This window comes from Rhipicephalus sanguineus, chromosome 8, assembly GCF_013339695.2.
Source record: "Rhipicephalus sanguineus isolate Rsan-2018 chromosome 8, BIME_Rsan_1.4, whole genome shotgun sequence".
Classification (NCBI taxonomy): domain Eukaryota; kingdom Metazoa; phylum Arthropoda; class Arachnida; order Ixodida; family Ixodidae; genus Rhipicephalus; species Rhipicephalus sanguineus.
This window is the reverse complement of record NC_051183.1, coordinates 12,507,499-12,528,410: the sequence shown is the minus strand read 5'-3', so window position 1 is coordinate 12,528,410 and position 20,912 is coordinate 12,507,499. Positions and strand designations below refer to the sequence as shown.

At 47.5% G+C, this 20,912-nt stretch overlaps 1 protein-coding gene across 1 annotated transcript in view; it reads left to right on the top strand.

Moving 5' to 3' along the window:
• Nucleotides 1–6,229: 6,229 nt before the first annotated feature.
• The window catches only part of LOC119401392 (neuroendocrine convertase 2), a 217,959-nt gene continuing 203,276 nt past the window's right edge, over nt 6,230–20,912 (top strand). Inside the window, exon 1 of the mRNA XM_037668148.2 lies at nt 6,230–6,467. Coding sequence (XP_037524076.1) covers nt 6,291–6,467 — 177 coding nt within the window. The 5' untranslated portion in view covers nt 6,230–6,290. The remainder of the gene's footprint in view (nt 6,468–20,912) is intronic.

The window sequence follows — 20,912 nt, the reverse complement described above, 5'->3', positions numbered from 1 at the left end:
ATTTTATTGAACACTGTGCTCTTATCAATATACTCGTGCAATTTTCTGGTTCGTTTGGTTTTATCTGGTTCCTCAGTTGGTTTTAGGATTCATATTTGTAATTGCTTTTATTTGCTGTGACTTTCCCTTTGTGCCTCAGTTTTTTTAATTCCTTTTATTTTTTGTGACATTCCCTTCGTGCCTCAGTGTTTATCCTGTAGACGACGCTGCCAACATTCTTTGATTGTCCTTTGCGGCATCTTGACACGTGGCAACGTTTTATGTAATCACCTTTCCGCTGCTCTGATGCGTGCCGTATAAATACCTTGCCTTCGACGCAATATAATAGTTCCGCGCTGGTTCTGTGCGTCTTTCTTTGTCCCGCCTTTTTTTTTTCATTGTGCAATCTTTCTTTTCTTTTTCTTCTTTTCCCTGACTTACGTTTGGACTTGTTTCTCTTCGCAGATGTAGGGCAGCCAATAGAATTCCATCCCTCTTTCACTACCTAACTCATGTTGTCGCTGTTATTGTTTGTGCAATAGTACGATAGAAATAAAAAAGCAAGAAGACCAAACGACCGCCTTAGGTTTCCGCTGCCCTGGGCGCCATGCTGCTCAGCAGGGGAAATCGTATTGTCACCTGTTTCTCTCCAATATCAGAACTTACTTCATGAACGAGGCTAGCAAAAAGGAGTGTTATCGCGTTAAGGGCTGCCCATTGTGAAGCGGTCGGTGTAGCGATCTTTTCTTTACCGGGCACGTGGATTGCCACGGAACGTGATAACACAAAGCCACAACACTTCCAGCACGTGCACTGTCGGAACACTAGCACAATACATGCTGTCATAAACCTCAATCTTTATTGTTGATGTTGTTTCTAGATGTAGCATTATATGGCGAGCTTGGTCGAAAAGCTTTCTTTGAAGCCTGGAAACTCCATTCGACCTAATTTAGCCCCAACATTACAAAAAATGGGCATGGTTGATCCCTCCGTCGTAGGAATCGGTTCAACAAGAAAGTGAAACGTGTCTTCACAGAAGTAGTGCTTATTGTGTAGTGATGTGTGAGAACTTGTACAACGTCTATTGGTGTTGGGCAGCTATAGCGCCGTTTGACGTGGACGCACCCACGTTGACGCCTAGTGGCGCATCTCCATTAGGATTTCAATTTCAATTTTCAATTTCAATTAATTTCCAAAAGAATGGAGGAAGGCATCGCGACGACTAACGCCCATGATCACGATTTTACCGTTGTGGTGGCTGAAGTTTTTAACATATACCTGGACACAGCCTATCGTAAATCCCGCGCAAAGATGACATCAGCAAGCAAGTAATTAGCACTGGTATACACTGTATGCAGTTTTTCAAAGCGTCGTCAATGAACGAGAGAAACGGCACGGTGTGCGCTCCCGCGTAATAGGGACGTCTGCGCCTGTGTTCATGCATACACTACCGCACTGTGTTTCAGCAAAACGGAAGGCAGCGGTTCGCAGCTTGAGCCGCGAACGCACGCAGGCGTTCCACGTCCCACTGGCCTCTTTCTCGCTACACCAAGGCATGACATTCGTCCGTCGGCGTTGTTGCCTTTCTACAGCGCTTGCTGCAGCAGTTTTATTAGTCGGTGCTATCGCATGCGAAGCAGTCGGCTGCGAAACACCGTTGGTACACGTGGAAGCTGCACTACTCTCACAACGAGCCGTCATACGCTAACACGAAGCGAAAGGCAAAGAACATAACGGCGTCTAGGGCGACTCCCCGATGCTAGCGCGACCAGTGTTTTTCGCTGGTATCGAGACGGTTTAACCATGGCCTCCTCGGAAGCCATGCTTTAACTGCGTCGTCGCCCAATCGGTGTCTATCGGCTCTAGTAAGGGTCATGCCGCATTAGTCAGTGCACCGCTCACAGACGGCGGCACCACTCGGTCCGTCTAGCTCCGCCAACCGGGAACACCGTGCGAGAGACAATTTGTGAGAGATGTAAGGCGTGTTTGTCTTGTGTCCTGCATCTGCCTTGTTGGCTTAGTTGGTATAGCGCTGGGCGCTTATCATCGCGGACCAGGAGGTCGTGGGTACGATTCCCCGCGGGGAAACCTCTTCTTACAGTTTTCTTTTCTTTCTCATACGTTGGCTTCATTTTATGAACGTCATATCCGTGACGGAAATACGTCACTAAAGTCTTGGTGGATCCCGGCATAAAACACCGTCGTGTTAAAAAAAAACACGGTTAAGACTCAATACGACGTGCAAGAAGAATACGCATGAAGTTCGTATAAGACAATACACGCAAATCTATATGTGTGTATGTCGTCTTTAATCATTTACTGGAATAAACGCAAACATTATGTAGCTTGTCGTATTATGATAAAGTTATATTAGATAGCCCGGGTTTAATGAGATTCTCTTAGTATTTAAATACTAAATAAATACGGGCTTGGGATGGGTGATCCGCCTTTCGGTGGCACGTCAATACATACACATGCGCGCGCGGGACGTCAGCGTAACGACTACGCGTAGGCCGAGTAAGCACAAATACCCCCACTGACGGCACGCTTATTGATCCCTCGTATGGTCTACAGACTTGTTCGACCGCGACAATGCCCCGTCCACCGATGTGGTGCCAACGCATTGTTCTCGCATTTACCGCTGAATTGAAACTGACTTTTTCATTAATCGACATTCGGTCCGACTGCTGGCACATTTCAGTTCACCTCACTTAAAGAAAGTCACAGTTTAAATGAATGTGATAACAACGAACTCGAATGTTATACGAAGCAACGCCAGCAGCCTACCCGCCACGGTGGTCTACTTGTTATGGTGCTCGAGTGCTGACCCGAAGGTCACGTGATCGAATCCCGGCCACGGCGACCCCATTTTTCAAGGAGGCGAAAATGTTTGAGGCCCGTGTACTTAGATTTAGGTGCACGTTAAAGACCCCAGGTGGCCGAATTTCCGGAGCCCTCCACTACGGCGTCCCTCATAATCATGTCATGGTTTTGGGACGTTAAACCCAAATGGTTGTTAATGCTAGCAGCCAATTCCTTTAGCATCCGACCTGGCACAACGCAAACGCGGCCGCTGAAGCGAGTTCATGCTGTCCAGCGCTTCAACACAAATTGAGCGGTGCGAACGCAGCACGTACAAAGGTACGAACGGTCTGCCTATTCTTGTCAAGATAGGGCGCGCGTGATCGCCCGTTCAAACTACGCAGTTCCGTACCCCGATCCACTCTTCACCCCCTTTGTGTGTCCTTCACTCCTTCCTCCGGGACTCATAATGGGCCTTTCACGCGACGGAAGATCGCCTGTGCGTTCCTATTTGAGCCGCGATCATGCATATAAGCTAAGCTGCACGCTTTCACTCGCACGTAGAACATACGACGCGTGGGGCGATGTTAGAGTATTTTAGCAAGTTACGGAAATACGGTACGGTCTTACCGAACCACTCCTCTTTTCTCGGTCGTTGTGCTTAAGCCGCTCCCAGTTTCAGTGACAGTGCGTCCCCCTGAACGACAGTTTCCTCTTTAACAATGCGTAAGCTGAGAGGCAACCATGGGGCGTGACAACCCCATAGTAATTTTTGAAAAAGCATTTGTGGTGTTGCGTTAGTTAGCTGTATTTCTGGATGCGCGGATATCGCGAATCTAGAACATGTGTTCTGGCGGTGCCCCGCGTTAGGCATCATTCACACAGCCGTCAAACGCTCCGTCGCGTCACCGTCACGGCACCGCGTTTCGTTAGGGGCGAGGATTTCCTAGTCGTTTTCTCCTCAAAAACGGGTTGACAATAACGCAGAGCACAGTTGTCAACCCGTTGTTTTGAGGAGAAAACGACTAGGAAATCCTCGTCCCCTGACGAAACGCCGTGCCGTGACGGTGACTCGACGGAGCATTTGACGGCTGTGTGGATGATGCCTTACGCGGTGGTGAAGTCATCACGCCGTCAAAATGGGAAGAGCCTGTTACCAGCTCCGGGCTTGAAGAGTAGCTATGGGCAGTCCAACTGGCCCGCGAAGCAGCAGGGAGACTTGGTCTTTCTGTTCCGACGCGGGAGCGGCCCGCAACGTGCTAGGGCGCGTTTTGAGGGACCAAAATAAAGTTTATTCATCCATCCATTTGTGGTGTTGCGGTGCGTTCACTGGAGTTAGGGACGGCAAAAGCACAACGAGCGGGAAGGGAGGAGCGGTATACAGTATGACCGTACCGTAATTCCGTGCGGTATTTCCGTAACTTGCTAAAAGACTCTGTTATCACTCGTGGACATTATGCGGTACCTCACGAATGCGCCTACAGTAATAGCGAAAGTTGGGCTAGTTGGTGGTTCATGCTTGGGATGTAAAAACAGCGCAAAATATAGACAAGGACAGAGGAAGAAAAGGACAGAATCAGCGCGGTGTCGTCTCTTCCTCTGTCCTTGTCTATATTTTGCGCTGTTTTTACATCCCAAGCATGCGCCTACAGTGTCCATATAATTGCTATCGCAATCATATCTCGAGAAATTCGCTACGACAACGGGCACGTACGGCTCACTGGTCCTGCTCTGGGTGCCATGACGTAAAGTTGCCTTATTAGGAAACCTCCTCTCCCGTTACGACTGGTCTTCCAAGGTACTAGGACAACAACTCGGTGACATTAGTTGCCAGATGTTACGAAAAGTTAAAACAAGTCGTTCACTTTTACTTCTTGTCACAAAGTGCGTTCGTACAAAAAAGATCACACCATCTCCGCTAAAGGGGACCATGAGGCGATGCGAAGCAGCGTTTCGGCATGTCGAGCCCGCGTTCCAGAGGAGAAGTGAGAGAGGGTGAAGGGGAGAGGGTGAAGTGGGAGAGGAGGCGGGTGGAGAGGGTTCGCGCATGCGCAGTAAGGGTGGTCACGCCGCACACCACCACCACCACCGGTTTGAACTCTGCCATAAGATGCTTCGCATCTAAAAAGCAATTTCCAAGCTTTGAAATGCATCGGACAGCGAAGCTGTAAGCGTGCGAGTGTATATGAGGATGGACTGAGGCAATTTAATCTCATTTCAAGCATCATTATCATCATCATCAACAACATCGTAATTTCAAGTATCACCATCATTTCGTTTTATTTATTTATTTTCTAACTCCCCCTCTGATCACGTGACCTGCGTGACACCGGACAGACATGCAGACGGCGCAGGCTCGACTTAGCTCACCTGTTAAATTAAAGAAAGCTATTTGAGCTATATAGAGTAATTATTGTAGAATTTATCCGATTAATGACTGCTTTCCAAAAGTGTCTAGAGCTCGAAGTTTCCTTAAACGATTCGAACATTTTAGAATTATCTTATGAACCTGCCGTCTCCAAAAAAGCGCAATGAGACGTCAAAATAGCGTGTAGCATATGGTGCGTAAGGATCTTGCAGGGTTGAGCCAACTCCGTTGTCTCGGATGTCATTTCGTGCCTCATGTTTCCTTCCATCGACTCTCTTCTGCGTCCCATCATAGCAGCAACGCGAAGCTCTTTTGCGTCGGTGCCGCCAAAGATTGAGGCAGCGCCGGCGCTCCCACGGGTTCCCCCCGATAGAACTGGTGAAAAGAAAGTGCATCATCACGCTAACGTTGTCGTGGGTCGGGCCATCACAAGGCGGCCGGCGACCCGTCAAACGAGGGAGGCGGCGCTAACACGGCGACAATGTACGCGCCTCGTCGTTGCCGTAACGTGGGTTGCGGCGGCTCTGCTTTCTGCCGAAGCCTCGGTGACCAATTAGCGGGGAAAGGCCTTCGACGTATCCTTCTCACCTCTCGTGTACCTCTTTGTTCCGTTCCCTACAACAACCCTGTTGTCTCTTCAACTTTCCTTTTGTTTTTATTTAGCCTAACGTTGGTGCCGTCCAGAGGGCGCGAGCGTCCGGCTACGAGCTTATAGCGCGGAAAAACAGACACCGAGGGCGCGACACACTACAGACAGAACGAGCGCGAGCTAGAGCGCGAACGCTATTCATTACAATCCCCTCCCGCCAACCACCGTGCACCCTCTTCCCCAGTGTTCCCCACTCTTTTGTTCCATCGCCACTCGTGGCGGGAGTTGGGAGGGAAGGCTAGAGATGGGGGAAGGAAAGGGAGGTTGGGGGTGCTGGGCACAAGAAAAACCAATCGATAGGGGTTCGTTCCGACCTCTCTCCCATTCCCTCCTCGCGGTGTTTGAGAAGCACCCTTCGAAAAGCGGGGAACATGACGTCACCTTGACGTCACCAACTGGCGCGCAGGCGCGCTTTGAAGGGGCCGGTCCCGACTATTGATCCGCCTTCGGTGCGTTGTGTGGCCATCTTTCCGGCGGGAGAACAGTGCGGGCATGGCGTCGGTGCTGCGGCTCCTAGTCCTGCTCGCGTGTGGCCTGGGGCCCGCCGTCCGCGCCCTGGAGCCGCGGGAGGTCTTCACCAACTCCTTCCTGGTCCGGCTAAGGGGAGACCACGAGCCACGCGCCGCCGAAGCAGTCGCCAAACGCAACGGATTCCACAGCATCGGACCGGTGAGTGTCTGCTGCTCGCGAGTCGCCGACCGATACGCGAACCGTTGGGCTGACGGGAGTCCCCAAACATAGCCGTGCTCGCCCGGGAGTCGCCGAGTCCCCAACAGCTGGGGTTCGCTACAAGGATCGTCGCGCGTCCTCGCGGCCCCCGCTGAGCGCCATGTGCCTCCGGTCCTAGTCGTCTTCGAGTTCTGCAGCATATGCGACCGCGTAACTGTCAAAAGTGAAAGTTGTCGCGCACACTTATCGGCGAACGGCCGCTCCGTTCGGCTCGGGAAACTGTCTCCGCATTTTGCTTCTTTTGCGTTCTCTAAAACAGCTGAACGTCAAGGGCAACTGAGTCACTGTCACTGTCCACATAAGCGGCCTGACACCGAAATCGCACATCGGGTTCAGAAAAGGGTGCAGATGTGTTGGCTGCGATTAAGCTGAGTGTGCCAAGTAATAGTACTGCTGTTATGCGTGGCTGCTTTCCTCGCATTGTGCTGACAACGCTCATCGTGGTCGCTTTTCGAGCTGGACTTGGGACCGAAACTACGACTGTGTCGGTTGACTGAAAGAAACAACGTGTTATCTCTGCCGAATAATGTACAGTCGCTCCCAGCATGAGTCGCAACATGCTGCCCGTAGTCCAAGCGGCGCCAACACTGCACGGTGGCGACGACACACAAAATAATCAGTGACATAAACACTGTTTCAACTGGTATTTACAAAGCCGATTTCACGTTTGCCGGTGTTGCAGTACAGACTTGGGACCCCTTCAACCATCGTCAGCGTGTTCTCTTATTGAGCGCCACCGTATTTCTTCGGAAAGACGCGCATCTACTTTGAAATCATTGGCATCTTGATAGGCCACAAGCAGGCTTGAGTCTTTGTCGACGTTTTCACAGTAAATGTTGCCGTCGTGGCAGTTGCATTAATCCTCCCAAGAGTTCCGCGACGGGCAGATTCCTTGCGCGGACGGCTTATCTGTAGTCTGACGAACACTGATGGAAGTTCCGCGAGCGCTAATCCTATTTGAGCCGGAAGGATGTGGTCGTATTAGCAGGTCGACGCTTAAACATCATGTCTGTATCTGATCGTGTAGGATCAATATGAACGCGGCTTACGACAGGCTAGATAAAGCGAGCCGACACTTTATGCATCATGCATCCTTGGTGCTCGCGCGCCGAGAACAGTGCGGTGACATTGTGCAGAAATGTAATGTCCAGCCTCTGTTAGCTTCGTTGCTTCTTGATATCTACCTTGTCAGAACGAACCATAAGCTGACAGCTGTCAATTAATCATTTTCATCTTTAATAAACCTGAATAAGACAGAGAGAATAGAAGTTTATTGGAGTGCAAGCCAAGTTCCTTGACCAGTGCTGGTGGCCTCCCTACTCCTGGAAGCCATGGACCCAATAGCCATGTCCTGAGGTTGGTACACCACCTCTCGCTGGCTTTCCAGAATGCGGTGCTGCACCCATATTTCGCAGTGGTCTTCGTCTAGGCGTTGGGTTCTAATGTTGCTGCCTTTTCCTCTGCGTTTTCACACCATGTCGTTCAAGAGGTTGGGCTCATCAAAGAAAGCGTTAGAGTAGAAGAGTTGGGTGCGTGTGGTGAGGTGTGCTAGAATGCCGCGCACGAAGCTGCTGGTTTGTATCTTTCCTATTGCAGCCGCTCTTTCCTTCGTGCTGCGGCGATGGGTGGGTTCCTCGTTCAGTCGGTCGGGTTGCAGATGTCTGTGTACCTCATCTGTCCGTCTTACCACTTGTATTAAGCCGGCGTATGTATACGCAGACATTACTAAAGTATCTTACGACGTTACTGGAAGGCATGCCATAATAAACCATCATGTGCGCGTACATTCCTGCAAGACCTAAGTACATAACAAACACTAACGCCATTGTCATTGTGCTCCGCTAACCTCTAATACTAAAAAAACTAGAAATTCTGATGCGCAACGTCCGTAAAGTGAGCAGTCCACTGTGAGAGGCGCCAACGTGAAGGGGATCCCGACGGGCTTCCACCATATGGTGTACTTTAACGTGCGTTAAAATTACGGAACATAAGCCCTTGTCTATACCATTGCTCTCTCAATGCGGCCGCCATAGTCGGTATCGAACCAGTGACCTCAGTATTACAAACAGTGAAGTTCAACTCATTTGCAGGAACGAAGGAATAGACTTCAGAGGGGATGAAGTTTCGGCGCGTTAGCAGCTTGTCGTACTGCATAAACCATAGCGCAAGAAAAAAAAAGACGAACAGGGGACGAGATGAAGGCAGAGCAAGCGCTTGTCCTGTCTGCATCTCGTCCCCTGTTCGTTTCTTTTGCGGCATGACTTCTGCAGTACGAGGAACGAAGGAGTCTTTCTTGCGGACAAGGCGTTCCATAATCATGAACGTGCCAGCGCGTTCACAAGTGAGCATTCTGTTAGACTTCCTTTAAAATCAATTATTGTCACATCTAAAACGATATCCTTCAAGCGATCTCGTGATGTTGAAAATTGATTGATTCGTGATGTCGGCTCCAAGACGTGCGATAGTAGTTCGAAGCATTCGTTTCCTTTTCCTTATCGCCGTATTTTTTCACCCTTTTCGTTTTTCAGCTTGCTTGACTCGTTCTTTAATGGGCATAGTATAGAACGCGAAAAGAAAGCCGACTCGGAAGAGACAGTAGAGCGTTAACTACCAGCTGTTTATTAAAGGTCAAATGTTGGAAACCAAGACCTCTAACCGCGTGCACTAGAGGGAAGGCCTTAAGTGCAAACGTGTAATCAAGGAAGCTGTTTGCCATAAAAGCGCACTTCCACGCCGTACAGCCTGTCGCTGATACAAGTGGACCCATTGTTTCTTGTAGGGAATGCTCCTCAGAATTCCCTCTAAACGTCCGCTCTTCCTTGTCCTCTTTTCTCGTGTGCCTTACTTTGCGTCTCAAACAACACGTTCACTAAAGGCTTACAATCGGAACGCTGTCATCTCCTACTGCAAGCTGGCCTTCGCTGCAGTGTCACGACCAGCTATGACCACGGGATACGTGACAACAGATTGCACGAGACACTGACTTCAATTCATACATAGCACACGCCTTACAGCACACGTCTAACACACGTGCATGAACAAAGTATTATGCCTTAAGGGCAAACCTTACGAAACAAACAATGCTAACTTAGACGCCAACTAGCCAAGGAACAAAATCATCTTCCTGAGTGTTGTTCCTCCAGTACTGCGTTATTCCTCCCTAAACCACGAGAGAAAATGGTATCTGATAACTTTCAACTATATTTATTTATTTATTTATTTATTTATTTAGTTACGTGTCTATACTGTCTATACCGTCAGGAATCATTACAGGAAGGGCACGTTCACATATAACAGCACAATACAAATAGCCAAAACTAGATTACACAAGAACATAGGCAGTTATCAAAGGTAAACAATGAAGCGTAATAATACATCGTAAAAACACATACATCGTTACATCAATACATACATTATAAAATAATACGTACAATATATTAATGTTATCGCTGATGCATTGCCGATCTTGCTTATATAAAATAATAAAATCGCACGCAAGCTCCTGGACGCCTAGCTTAATGTCATTGGACATTCTATATAAGTAAGCGATCGCCAGCGTCTTTCTTTTACGTAAGACAGAGGAGAACACTACACTGGGATCCGTTCCAAGCAAATAAAACTTGCGTAACGCCTTCGGGCCGCGAGCTTAGCACGTGTGCGCTCCGAAAATGTCATTTTTACTTAAAACCTTTCCCTCGTTTCTTTAGTCTACGACTTTCAAGCGCGCGCTTGTTTCGGGCCACGTCAGCCGCAGACTTCCAGTTTCCTCCAACGTCCACCGAGAGTATGACGCCTTGTGCAATCACGAAGAATGTTTGACGGGCGTAGCTTTGGGCAAACTCGACACTGCGTATTGGGCTATAGTCCCTTGTATTCTGGCAAGGTAATGTTATCAAGAAACTATAGCCGGCGTGTGATTGCGTAAACAAGTTGAATTATACTTCGAGAGCTCTTACGGCTGAGAAGGCTTAGCCGAAACCAAAAACAAGCGTCCTCTTAGCCATAAACATAAGAAGTCGCTGACCGGTGGCTCACCATATAGAGATGGCAGGCACTCACGCCACTGAAACAGCCACGTTCGAGCGTTCATACGAAAGATCAGGTGTGGTCTTTTGTAAGAGTTCTGACACAATGCTACGAACTTTCCTAAACCTGCTGTTCCCAAGAAGATCTGAAATCGTTAACGGGAAACTAAAATTAAGAGGTAAGCTGAACTGATGTCAAAGGTTACCGAAACTGAAAGCTGGTGTATGTTTACATGAGACGTACCAGGTCGACAGGACGGTCTTGTAACCTGCGTTGCGTCATGATTATATACGAGTATATGAAGGAGCAATAATAGTTAGGTAACAAAGTTATTAGAAACAACGGATAACGTTGACATGTAATGCGTACATGGTCAAACCAAAAAAGATGATGCGACACACAGTAAAAACACCATATATTTTGCCCAATGTACGTTGTACGCAATGCATGGAACTGTGTTAGTGATACTAAAAATAAAAGCAAATACTACGTGACACATTGCGTCGCCAGAGGTATTGCCCGGAATGGTCAGTCTATGAAGAAGGATGTCGTTAAATGTAAACTCTTCGATCACTTTTTTCGGCGTGGTGGCAAATCTTCAGGACCATAGGTTATGTCACTATCTGAAGCTATGAATAGCGTCTCGTATTGTGCCAGGGCTATGCATCACGTGGTATGATTTGACCCTTCCATAGTGACTATCGCACGCACGACATCTTAACAGTGAAGCGCTTTAAGCTGTCGGTAACTTGTGCTCCGTCGTGCAAAACTCCGCAGGTGGGTATGCGCCACGGTTATTGGGCAAGCCCCACTGCCGAGGTCAGCAGGTGCGAGCGTTAAACGAAAACTCTGCTCGGTGAAGTGGAGCACGTGACACACGTGAAAGGGAGAGAGAGAGAGAGCGTTTAAGAGAGACTTTATTCAATAAATTCAATAAATACAGTGCAGGTAGAAAAATTCATATAATACAGAAGGAGCTCTCAAAGTAAAAACTGTCAGGGGGACCTCCTGTGAATACATGTATAAAAATGTAGAACAAAGTTCGGCAACTGAGGAAAAAACAGCAAGCGAATAAAAAAAAATGAACGTAATGAAAATTATTATTCAAACTTATGGTAGTTCAAGATATTTACATGCAAGTGATAAAACAGGAGATAACTAATTGGATTAGATGACTATAACAAAACACATACTTATCACTAACACAGTTTGTCACGTCACAACTTATATGTGCATATATGTATACATATACACATATGCATACACATACATGCAAAGAAAGAAAGAGAAAGAAACGAGGAGAGAGAGAGACAAAAAGAAAGGAAAGAAAGAGAAATAAAGATAGAGGCGAGAAAGCGAAAGAAATAGAGAGAGAAGGAAAGAAATAGAAAGGAAAAGATACAAAAAGGAGATACAAGTAACAGAGAGAAAGAGAAGAAAGGAAAAATTAAAAAAAATAAAGAGAAACAAACCCGGCTGCGCTCATCCTTCATGCTTGGAGCCACTAGTGCGAAGCTGCTATCGTTGTTAGCGATGCATGCGTCGGTGATGAATATTCCTTTCTTTGGGGAAAGGAATATTTATGCCTAAGTAAATGGGAGATTAAAGGCGTGGAAAGCTCACGTGGTTCGCTGCTCTTAAAGCTGCAGAGATTAGCGCAGGGTTCATCGACCGTGAAATGCCATCCACGTGCTGCGGACCACTAATCTCCGAAGCAATAGACGAAGAAGCACGGGAATTCAGGAAAGCGCGACGGTCACATCCACGAGTGATCCTCGTCGAAAGGACTAGTTGGTAGAAAGACTACGCCGTTTCGCTTTTCTGGAGTGCCCGAAGATTAGATTAAAGAAGAAGATAAAGATTGCTGCGAGTTGTAAGCTGAGATAATGAAATCCGTCCCGGGAGAGGTCACCTGCCTATTGCGTAATTCTTTCCGGGCAGAAAGCTTTGGAAACAGGGCGACGGCTCGAATACGGAGCGGTGACCTTAAATAATGGCGAGGACGAACGCCGGTGAATATTTAATCTCCCGTCCAATGCTTAAGCCGCGTAGAGAAGGCTGCCAGAGTGGAACGAGTGTGAAGTTCGCTTCAATTTAGTGTCGAATCGCAGGACAGCTCTTTCGGAACTGCTCTCGTGTGACTTCAGTATCGTACATTTCAATTATTAGCGCTTCAAGACGTAGATATTGATTAGAACGCGACACGGTGGTTTTGAGGTTGTGGTGGTCGACTGCATGCTGCCCCGAAGAGTCGCGGTATTGAATCCAGGTCGCATTCCGATATTGGCGAAATGTTAGAGGCCCGTGTACTTAGATTTAGGTGCGCGTTAAATAACCCCAGGTGGTCGAAATTTCCGAAACCCTCCACTACGGCGTCCCTCATAATTATATCGTGGTTTCGGGACGTAAAATCTGAACAGTTATTATTATCATTTGAAGACGGGAATTAAGTTGCCATTTCTGTGCACCGTTGGCAAGGAAAAGACCACGAACACCGAGCTTACGGTAAATTAAACATTCATGTTTTCTAAATTTTCTTTATACCACTTCTGGGTGAAATATTTTGCTACACACGATTGCTTTTGCGAAGTCAATGCTGCGTTTATTGAGACACTGTACGTGGGGCGTTTCGACAGGAATTTCGAAGTATTTTTTATACCTTTTCAGGAATGCTTACCGCCATCGCATGTAATTATAGTGGGTCGTTGAATTCGTCTTAGTACAAATACGGCATGACTGACTGCTTAATAATTATATAATTATTTACGTCGTGATTACAATAATTGCTATAAAATACAAAATAATTTATTCGAACACTTTCATTCGCTTTAAAATGGCTGTCTAGAACCTTGGCATCAAATTACGTAGATTTCACGCATTTTTAAATAGTCTATCACAATGCGTGTCGCAAAGGATTAAGGAGTGCAGCAGAACAGCCACCATGGAATGTGCAGCACCACAAATCGTTTGGAGAACGGAAGCCATGTAAGAGAGAGAGAGAGAGAACGCTTATTTATCATAAGTATAATACGGGAAAAAGAATATGGAGGTAAACAGAAATAGAGGTGGTAGAGAAGAGAGGCAGGGAGATTAACCACGCGCGCGTACGCTTTGGTATGAAGTTAATCCAGTGCGAAAATGGCACATTTCCGCAAGCACACAACCACACTTTCACGTAACTAAAACAGGTACAGCGCTCGCTTTCAACTGCTTATTAATCGCATGAATACTGGAATTTATACACCGTGTGACGTCTGCGCGCACTAACACCGACGAAGCCATCTGCATTCGTGTTCACTTGCGCGTACGTCACATGGTGTGTGAGTTCCGTATTCATGCGATGAATGAACAGTTGAAAGTGAGCGCTGTACCTGTTTTGATTGCTTGAATGTCTGGGTGTGTGGTTGTGGGAATGTGCCATTTTCGAGCTGCATTAATTTTTATACCGACATAAGCTACCAACTGGCCCAACAAGTTCTTTTAGTGTCACGTACGGTTTGTTATCTTAAACTATGGGAGAGAAGGTAAGAGGCGATGAGAAGGAAAGATGGGAAGAGGTAGAGCACTAACTTCACGCACATGTTTGAGACAAACGATCTAATGGATTCGAGTAATTTGGAGAAAAAAAAACGCCAGGCCTGCGCTGAAACCGCAGCACAGTCACAGCGAAAGCTGGAACAGCGGCGTTTCTAGAGCCCGTTAAGCTCTCTTGCGGCTACAATACAAGTACACTAGAAACGTACCCACTACGCCATAAATCACAGTTTTTGTGAAGTTGGGAAGCACCTACTAAGCCAATATTCGTCCTTCTGCTGAGAAGCGAGGCACCAGCTACACGTCTGTAAGGCATTATGTGCACTTTGTTGACGCGACGACTGATGACGATGAAGAATTATGGCTCAGCCCTTTGTAATGGGTTGGAATCTTTGAACGGCCCACCAGTTATGTAATTTGCATCTCTCTCCACATATGTTGACATGGGAGAGAGACGGGGGGGGGGGGGGGGGCGAAGAACTTTACTGAGACCCCGAGGAAATGGATCATACGCTTATGGGCATCTTGGCACTTGCGAGGAACCCACTACGCTATAAATCATTGTAATTTTACTGAGACCCCGAGGAAATGGATCATGCGCTTATGGGCTTCCTTGGCAACCAATACAAGTGCACTTGCGAGGAACCCACTACGCTATAAATCATTGTAATTTTACTGAGACCCCGAGGAAGTGGATCATGCGCTTATGGGCTTCCTTGGCAACCAATACAAGTGCACTTGCGAGGAACCCACTACGCTATAAATCACTAATTTTTTAGAAGTAGGGCAGCAGGCACTGTGCCATTTTTCGTCATTCTACGGAAAGCGTTGGTACCTGCTACACGCATGTAAGGCATTATGCGCACTTTGTTGATGCTGTACCTGATGACGATGAAGAATTATGGCAGAACCCTTTGTAATGGGTTGGAAGCATTCAAAAACCTACTCGTTGCGCAATGCGCATTGTGTGACGCCTGGTTACAGAATTCGCGTTGTGCGACGCTTGGTGCTTATTTTACTCTTCTACCACGCTGTATTGCATATGCTAATGTGGTTCCTTCCCGACATGAAGCCTGTATAGGAACTTTTTGCAACGCAGTTTCAAGCACCGGAATGGCTCAGAGGTTGAATACTGGGCTCCCACGCAGAGGGCCCAGGTTCGAACCTCGTTCCAACCTGGATTTTTTTTTCTTATTTCGAGCGATACTGGTTACGGACACCGGCGGCGGCGGCGGCGGCGGCGGCGGCGGCGGACAACTACGGCGCCAAAAACGGCCGGTGAAATGATCTCATAACAGCTTTCGCTGTAAAATACGACGTCGGTTCTGCTTTCGCATTATATGGGACTGCTGTGAAAGACATGAGAGGCCTAAGTCCTACTAGAGGATAATGACTGCGATAGTGACGACAGTGAAAATGATTATGATCATGCGCCTATACCAGGAAAGGAAACCCTACTTGAACATTCCGTATGTCATTCGAATAATACCACATGTTTTCGTATGATTCTTACGGAAATATATGGCAAATATACGGAAAATATCTGGCAAGTATACGAAAGATATGTGGAAACATATGGCTTTCGTAAGGAAACATATGGAACTCTTAGAATGGCATAGGGAAAGAAAGAAAGAAAGAAAGAAAGAAAGAAAGAAAGAAAGAAAGAAAGAAAGAAAGAAAGAAAGAAAGAAAGAAAGAAGAAAGAAAGAAGAAAGAAAGAAAGAAAGAAAGAAAGAAAGAAAGAAAGAAAGAAAGAAAGAAAGAAAGAAAGAAAGGCACGGTTGGTGCAATCGTTCGCTGAAAGTGAAAAATGACGGCAGCCGCGGTCTGGATAGTTCGGGATGTCCGAGAACCGCTGACAGCGGAAGATTTACGATTTCATCTGGCCGCGTTTGCCGGCGATATTTCGCGAGACAACTCAAATCGCTTGAACCATACTTTCTTTTCATTTCTCCTCAAAAGAAACGCCTCGCAATTCGAGCCATAATGAGGAGGTCGGAAAAGCTCCTGTTTATCTTCAGATAAACGCGGCTATCAGAAGTTGTACGCTGACTAATGAGGACGACAACTTGACGTGGTGCACACACAGCGCGAAAGTAATTGAGAAGAAAAAGCAGAGGAACCACATGAAGCTGTGCCTAAAACATTAAGTACGATCCACCAACTCATCCACATTATAAGCTACTAAGAACGAAGGCTGCGTTCAGCATCTTCGGCGAGAAATTTTTAATATAATAATAAAAAGTAAGTTTCGTCGCAAGGGCGAAGCAATAAATGCGATAGCAACAAATTGTAGTCTTACACGAAGTGAGGCTGGCAGCTAACTTTTTTGTATCCGATCTCGCGTAACTACAAAACGCGGGTGTAAGTGAATACGGCCGCTCCAGGGAGAGATGCTCTCCGCATAGTCACTTTGCGTTGAGAGCGCGGCACGTAGAAGGGTATACGAGCCGCCCGCTGTGATGACTGTCGAGATAGCGCGCGCGCCAGCGATCACGACCGCGCCCTTAGATTCAAAGTTCAAAGCAGCTGCTCAAGCGACAAGTAGAAACGGAAACGCCCTACAGTCCCACGAAATGAGAATTAAATGTACGTTGTAGCGATGTGATGGGAAAGAAACGGAGCAGTCCACTAAATGAACCCTTTAAGACAAAGATTTAAAGCAAACTTCTGTCACGCCACAATAACGGCCATCTAGCTTGGGTGCTTCTCGCTACTTTAACGCTGCGCGCCCGGTACAGTCGTGAACACGCTTAGCGTGAACACGGTAGAGTGTGTGGCACGGTGCTATCAGTGGCTCCCGCCTTCACCAACGCGAGGCGCCGCACATGCGCAGTGCCTTAGCGGAGGCTATTGCACCATTGTGTGAACTACTTCATCTGCGTGCACCTTCAACATGGTGATGTGGTGCGGAAGGGTTGCTGATCGGGCGAGTTGGTCATCCACGAACCTCTACCTATCTCTGCTTCTGTGTTGTGTTCCTTTCTTTTATGTGCCGCGCTAATACACGCTACGTTCATGGATGTCGTGCGCCCGATACAAAGATAACCACGCCGCAAACGGAGTGCGCATGCGCGGAGCCTCGCATTCGAGTTAGTTAGGCGTCACTGGGTACGGCACGCTCTCCAGTACATACGTTAAGCGTGTTCACGATTGTGCAGTACTCGCTCATTCAAACGCGACCCCATTATTTAGGTACAACGACTGCTATTAGCAAGTGCTCGCGATATCCACGCCATGTCGCTAAAAATTCGCCCACTAAAGCTAACGTTAGCTCTGTGTTCGGGTCGAAATAAAGCCGACACGACAAGAGTCTGGAATCGAAAGCACGTGCATTACTTAGCCCAAAATGAACCTTCAAATCACGTGCACACGTTAGGAAGGTACGTTATAAGCGAAACATAGCATCATTGATGAGAGAGCAGCGAGCACCGCGTTTTGGAACGCAAGCGAGAAAGCCAGACAACGATTGTCGTTCTGAAACAGAAAGACGTTCTGAAAAGGGTTCCAAACCTTCGTAAGGTAAGGCTGGAACTTCTGTACATTTACTCGCCGGGGTTCTTGAGCAATGATGTTGCTCTCTTGCTATAAAAGCAAGGTCGTTGGTTCGCTTCCCGCGTCGCGGGACGTGCCGCCGCTTTCCTTGCGCGTGCCGGGCGAGAAGTATATTCCGTAAAACCGCAGCGGTGGCTCAGCGGTTACGGTGCTAGGCTGCAGACGCGAAAGACGTGGGTTCGATCCTGCAGCCTCGGCAGTCGCAGGCGAAATGCTCGAGGCCCGTGTACTTAGACTGAGTTGTAATCTATATCTTACATATCTATGTTCGTTATAATCTATATTATTAAAGAACGCCGAGTGGTCAGATTTATCGGAGGCCTCCGCTACGGCGTGCCTTATTATTATATCGTGGTTTTGGCACGCAGTACCCTAGTAATTATTATTATTAAGTATCCTCTGTGCAGAAGGAAAGATCGTCGCTTCGTTATAGTCTATATCTTAATGGTGAGCCTTCTGCGGCAACCAAATAAGCACCCCGTGTTCTTTTCAGTTGCAGCTGAATCTTCCATGAAGGCGGGTATTCAGCCATCCCCGCTGGCAGCTCGAATTTCATTTTCGACCCGTAGCAACAACATGAACATGAGCATCTTTAGACATTTTAAAGTAATATCTACCGGGGGACGCGCCGTCGGCATGTATACGCGCCGTTGTAAAAAAAGTAAAACGAAGAGGAAAAAAAGCATGCTTGAGGACTTGCGCGCTCGACTGCTCATGCAGCCTGAATAATTGAGATTTCTTCTTCGTTGCTCTTCGAAGAAGAAACCAATTGGCATAAAGGGGCCCCTGGGAAAGGCGAATGTGCTTCCCCAGTTGGCTGCGTCTTTGAAAAGGAACTGCGTCGCTGAACTGCAGAAACGCTAGCTTGAATAAAACGTAATAATGTCTTCTTTTCTCTTATGCAAACGTTCTGCCGCATTCAAACAAACCAGCCCGACAAAGCAATTCGAATTTCCAATTACACGCGCCGCTGCGTAGCGGTACAAACCTCGTTAGTTTTGATTAGTCTGGAATAAAACAGTCAGAGGGCGCTTTCACCAAATGAACATTGCAAATAATATCTGAAACTTTACGTGTCAAAAGCACGATATGATTATGAGGGACGCCACAGTGGAGGGCTTCAGAAATTTAGACCACCTGTGGTTCGTTTGCGTGTCCCTAAATCTGAGCACACGGGCCTCGAGCGTTTCGCCTCCATCGAAATGCAGCCTCCACGGTAGCGTTTCGATCCGCGACCTTCGGGTCAGCAGTCGAGCACCATAACGCTTGACCACCGTGGCGACAGAGCTTGTGTACTGTTTGCGCGTGCGCACACGTTCAGAATGTATATGCTTCTCCTGTGTACGAAAAAGTCGTAAACAGGTGGTGTGTGCTGGAGCCAGCGTTCCGACAAGCGGACTTGTCTTCTTCAAGGCTGCAACTTAAAGAAGACACGTCCGCTTGTCGAAACGTCGGCTGCAGCGGCACATTGTGTTCACGGACTTTTCATCTCTTCGAGCTTCCATCTTTTCCTGGACTACTGCCTTATTTTGGATTTCTCTTGTGTATGTATTAGGGGCGAAACACCTTAGGGTTTCGGCTTGTCGGCGTGTCATGTCGTCGTCATGGTCCATTCATAGGCGGGTGTGCGCCACAAAAATTGGGCAAATCCCACTACTCGCCGCCGGTCTATACTATGCATATTATGAGTTAAAGGTTCGTCGTTACAGCCTCGAACATTATGTTTGGCTTAGCAGCGGTCTCAGAATCCACGATGAAATTTACCAAGGCGCTCAATTTCCTTATCTAAAACCAGGGACACAAACGTGGACCTTTATCTTTAATTCGCGCTGCTAAAACGATTAAGGCTGTCAGCACATGCACATCTGAGGCAACAGCAAGCATTCTGTTTAAAAAACATTGTTATCAGTTTAGGGTGCTATAGATACCCTACTATGGGACAGCAGTAAGCTGTCCCTTCGTCCAGCAAAACAGGTACTCAGCAAAAGGAGCACACATTCTGAGAGAATTGCGGCACCGCTGCACAATCGCAGGGAGCTGCACCGTCAATGGAGCCAGTCATCTAGATGAAGAGTGGGCACTCGCTATAGAACAAGGCCGCCATAAGTGCTCGGCTTTCCAGAGGCAATGGAGAGCACGCATTTTCCAAATGCTCAAGTAGCGGCAAATCCTGACTAGGCGGGGTTGAGTCAAAGCATCTACCGCTGTTACTTTTTATTTAATGTATGTTTTAAAGCGTAGTATACTTAAACTTTGTCATCTAATAATGCAGTACTCCAACTTATAAGAAAGCAGTTATAAAAAAGAGTTAACTTTTGTCACGAGCAGTACAGTGGCGGACAGTTCCGATCGGAATGGTCACTTAGTCAGAAGACATGCATCGGAGAAACAGAACAACCAATTAATCTTCGATTTCACGAGCATCGACTGGGCGCGAAGAATAAATTATCGAAAACCGCGGCACAGCGTTTTAATGGGGCAGGTCACAATTCCTATGCATTAAAGCTTTATATCCTTTAGTTCAAGATATACAGTAAAACCTCGGTGATACGAATCTCGCGGTGATACGAATCTGATACGAATCATTCTAAGCTTGTCAAAAGGGCTATCGCGCTCTCCGCTATGCTCTTGTTAGGTCATGTCAGCATCAAACCGCCTCAAGCTTCACCAATCAAGTGTGCAGGTTGAAGAAGGCTGGCTTCTCTGACCAATTCCTGTCGGGGTTGGCCGAAGTCATTCTGAAGGAGCACCGTAAGCCGGTGAAGCCTCGTGCTGTAGATTACAGGGCAAGAGTGGCGGTCATGCCCTATCTGCACGGTGTTTCGCACAAAATCAAGAAGGCTGGCGCACGTGCCAGCGTAAGGGTGGTGTTCTCGGCGCCAATCAAACTAGGATCACTGTGCAAAAAAGTGAGCGCCCCTCGCCCAAATCCTTCCATTTGCAAGAAGCAACATGCGACGCGGTTTGTGCCCTGCAAGACTGAGGTCGTCTATGAGATACCAACGTCCTGCGGTGGCCGCTACGTTGGGCAAACAGGGCGTTGCGTTAATGATCGGCTGCGAGAGCACAAGAACAATCTCAAGGACAAGACTGGAAGCAATCTGGCAATCCACTGTGTCGAGTGCGGTTGCACTCCGAGTTTCGAACAGACGCGTATCTTACGCAGATATCGTGACTGCCACGCCCGGGAAATATATGAAGCGTTCACGATTCATTCCATTGGGCCATCATGTGTAAGCGCACTAACCAACAAGGAGATTATTTACATCC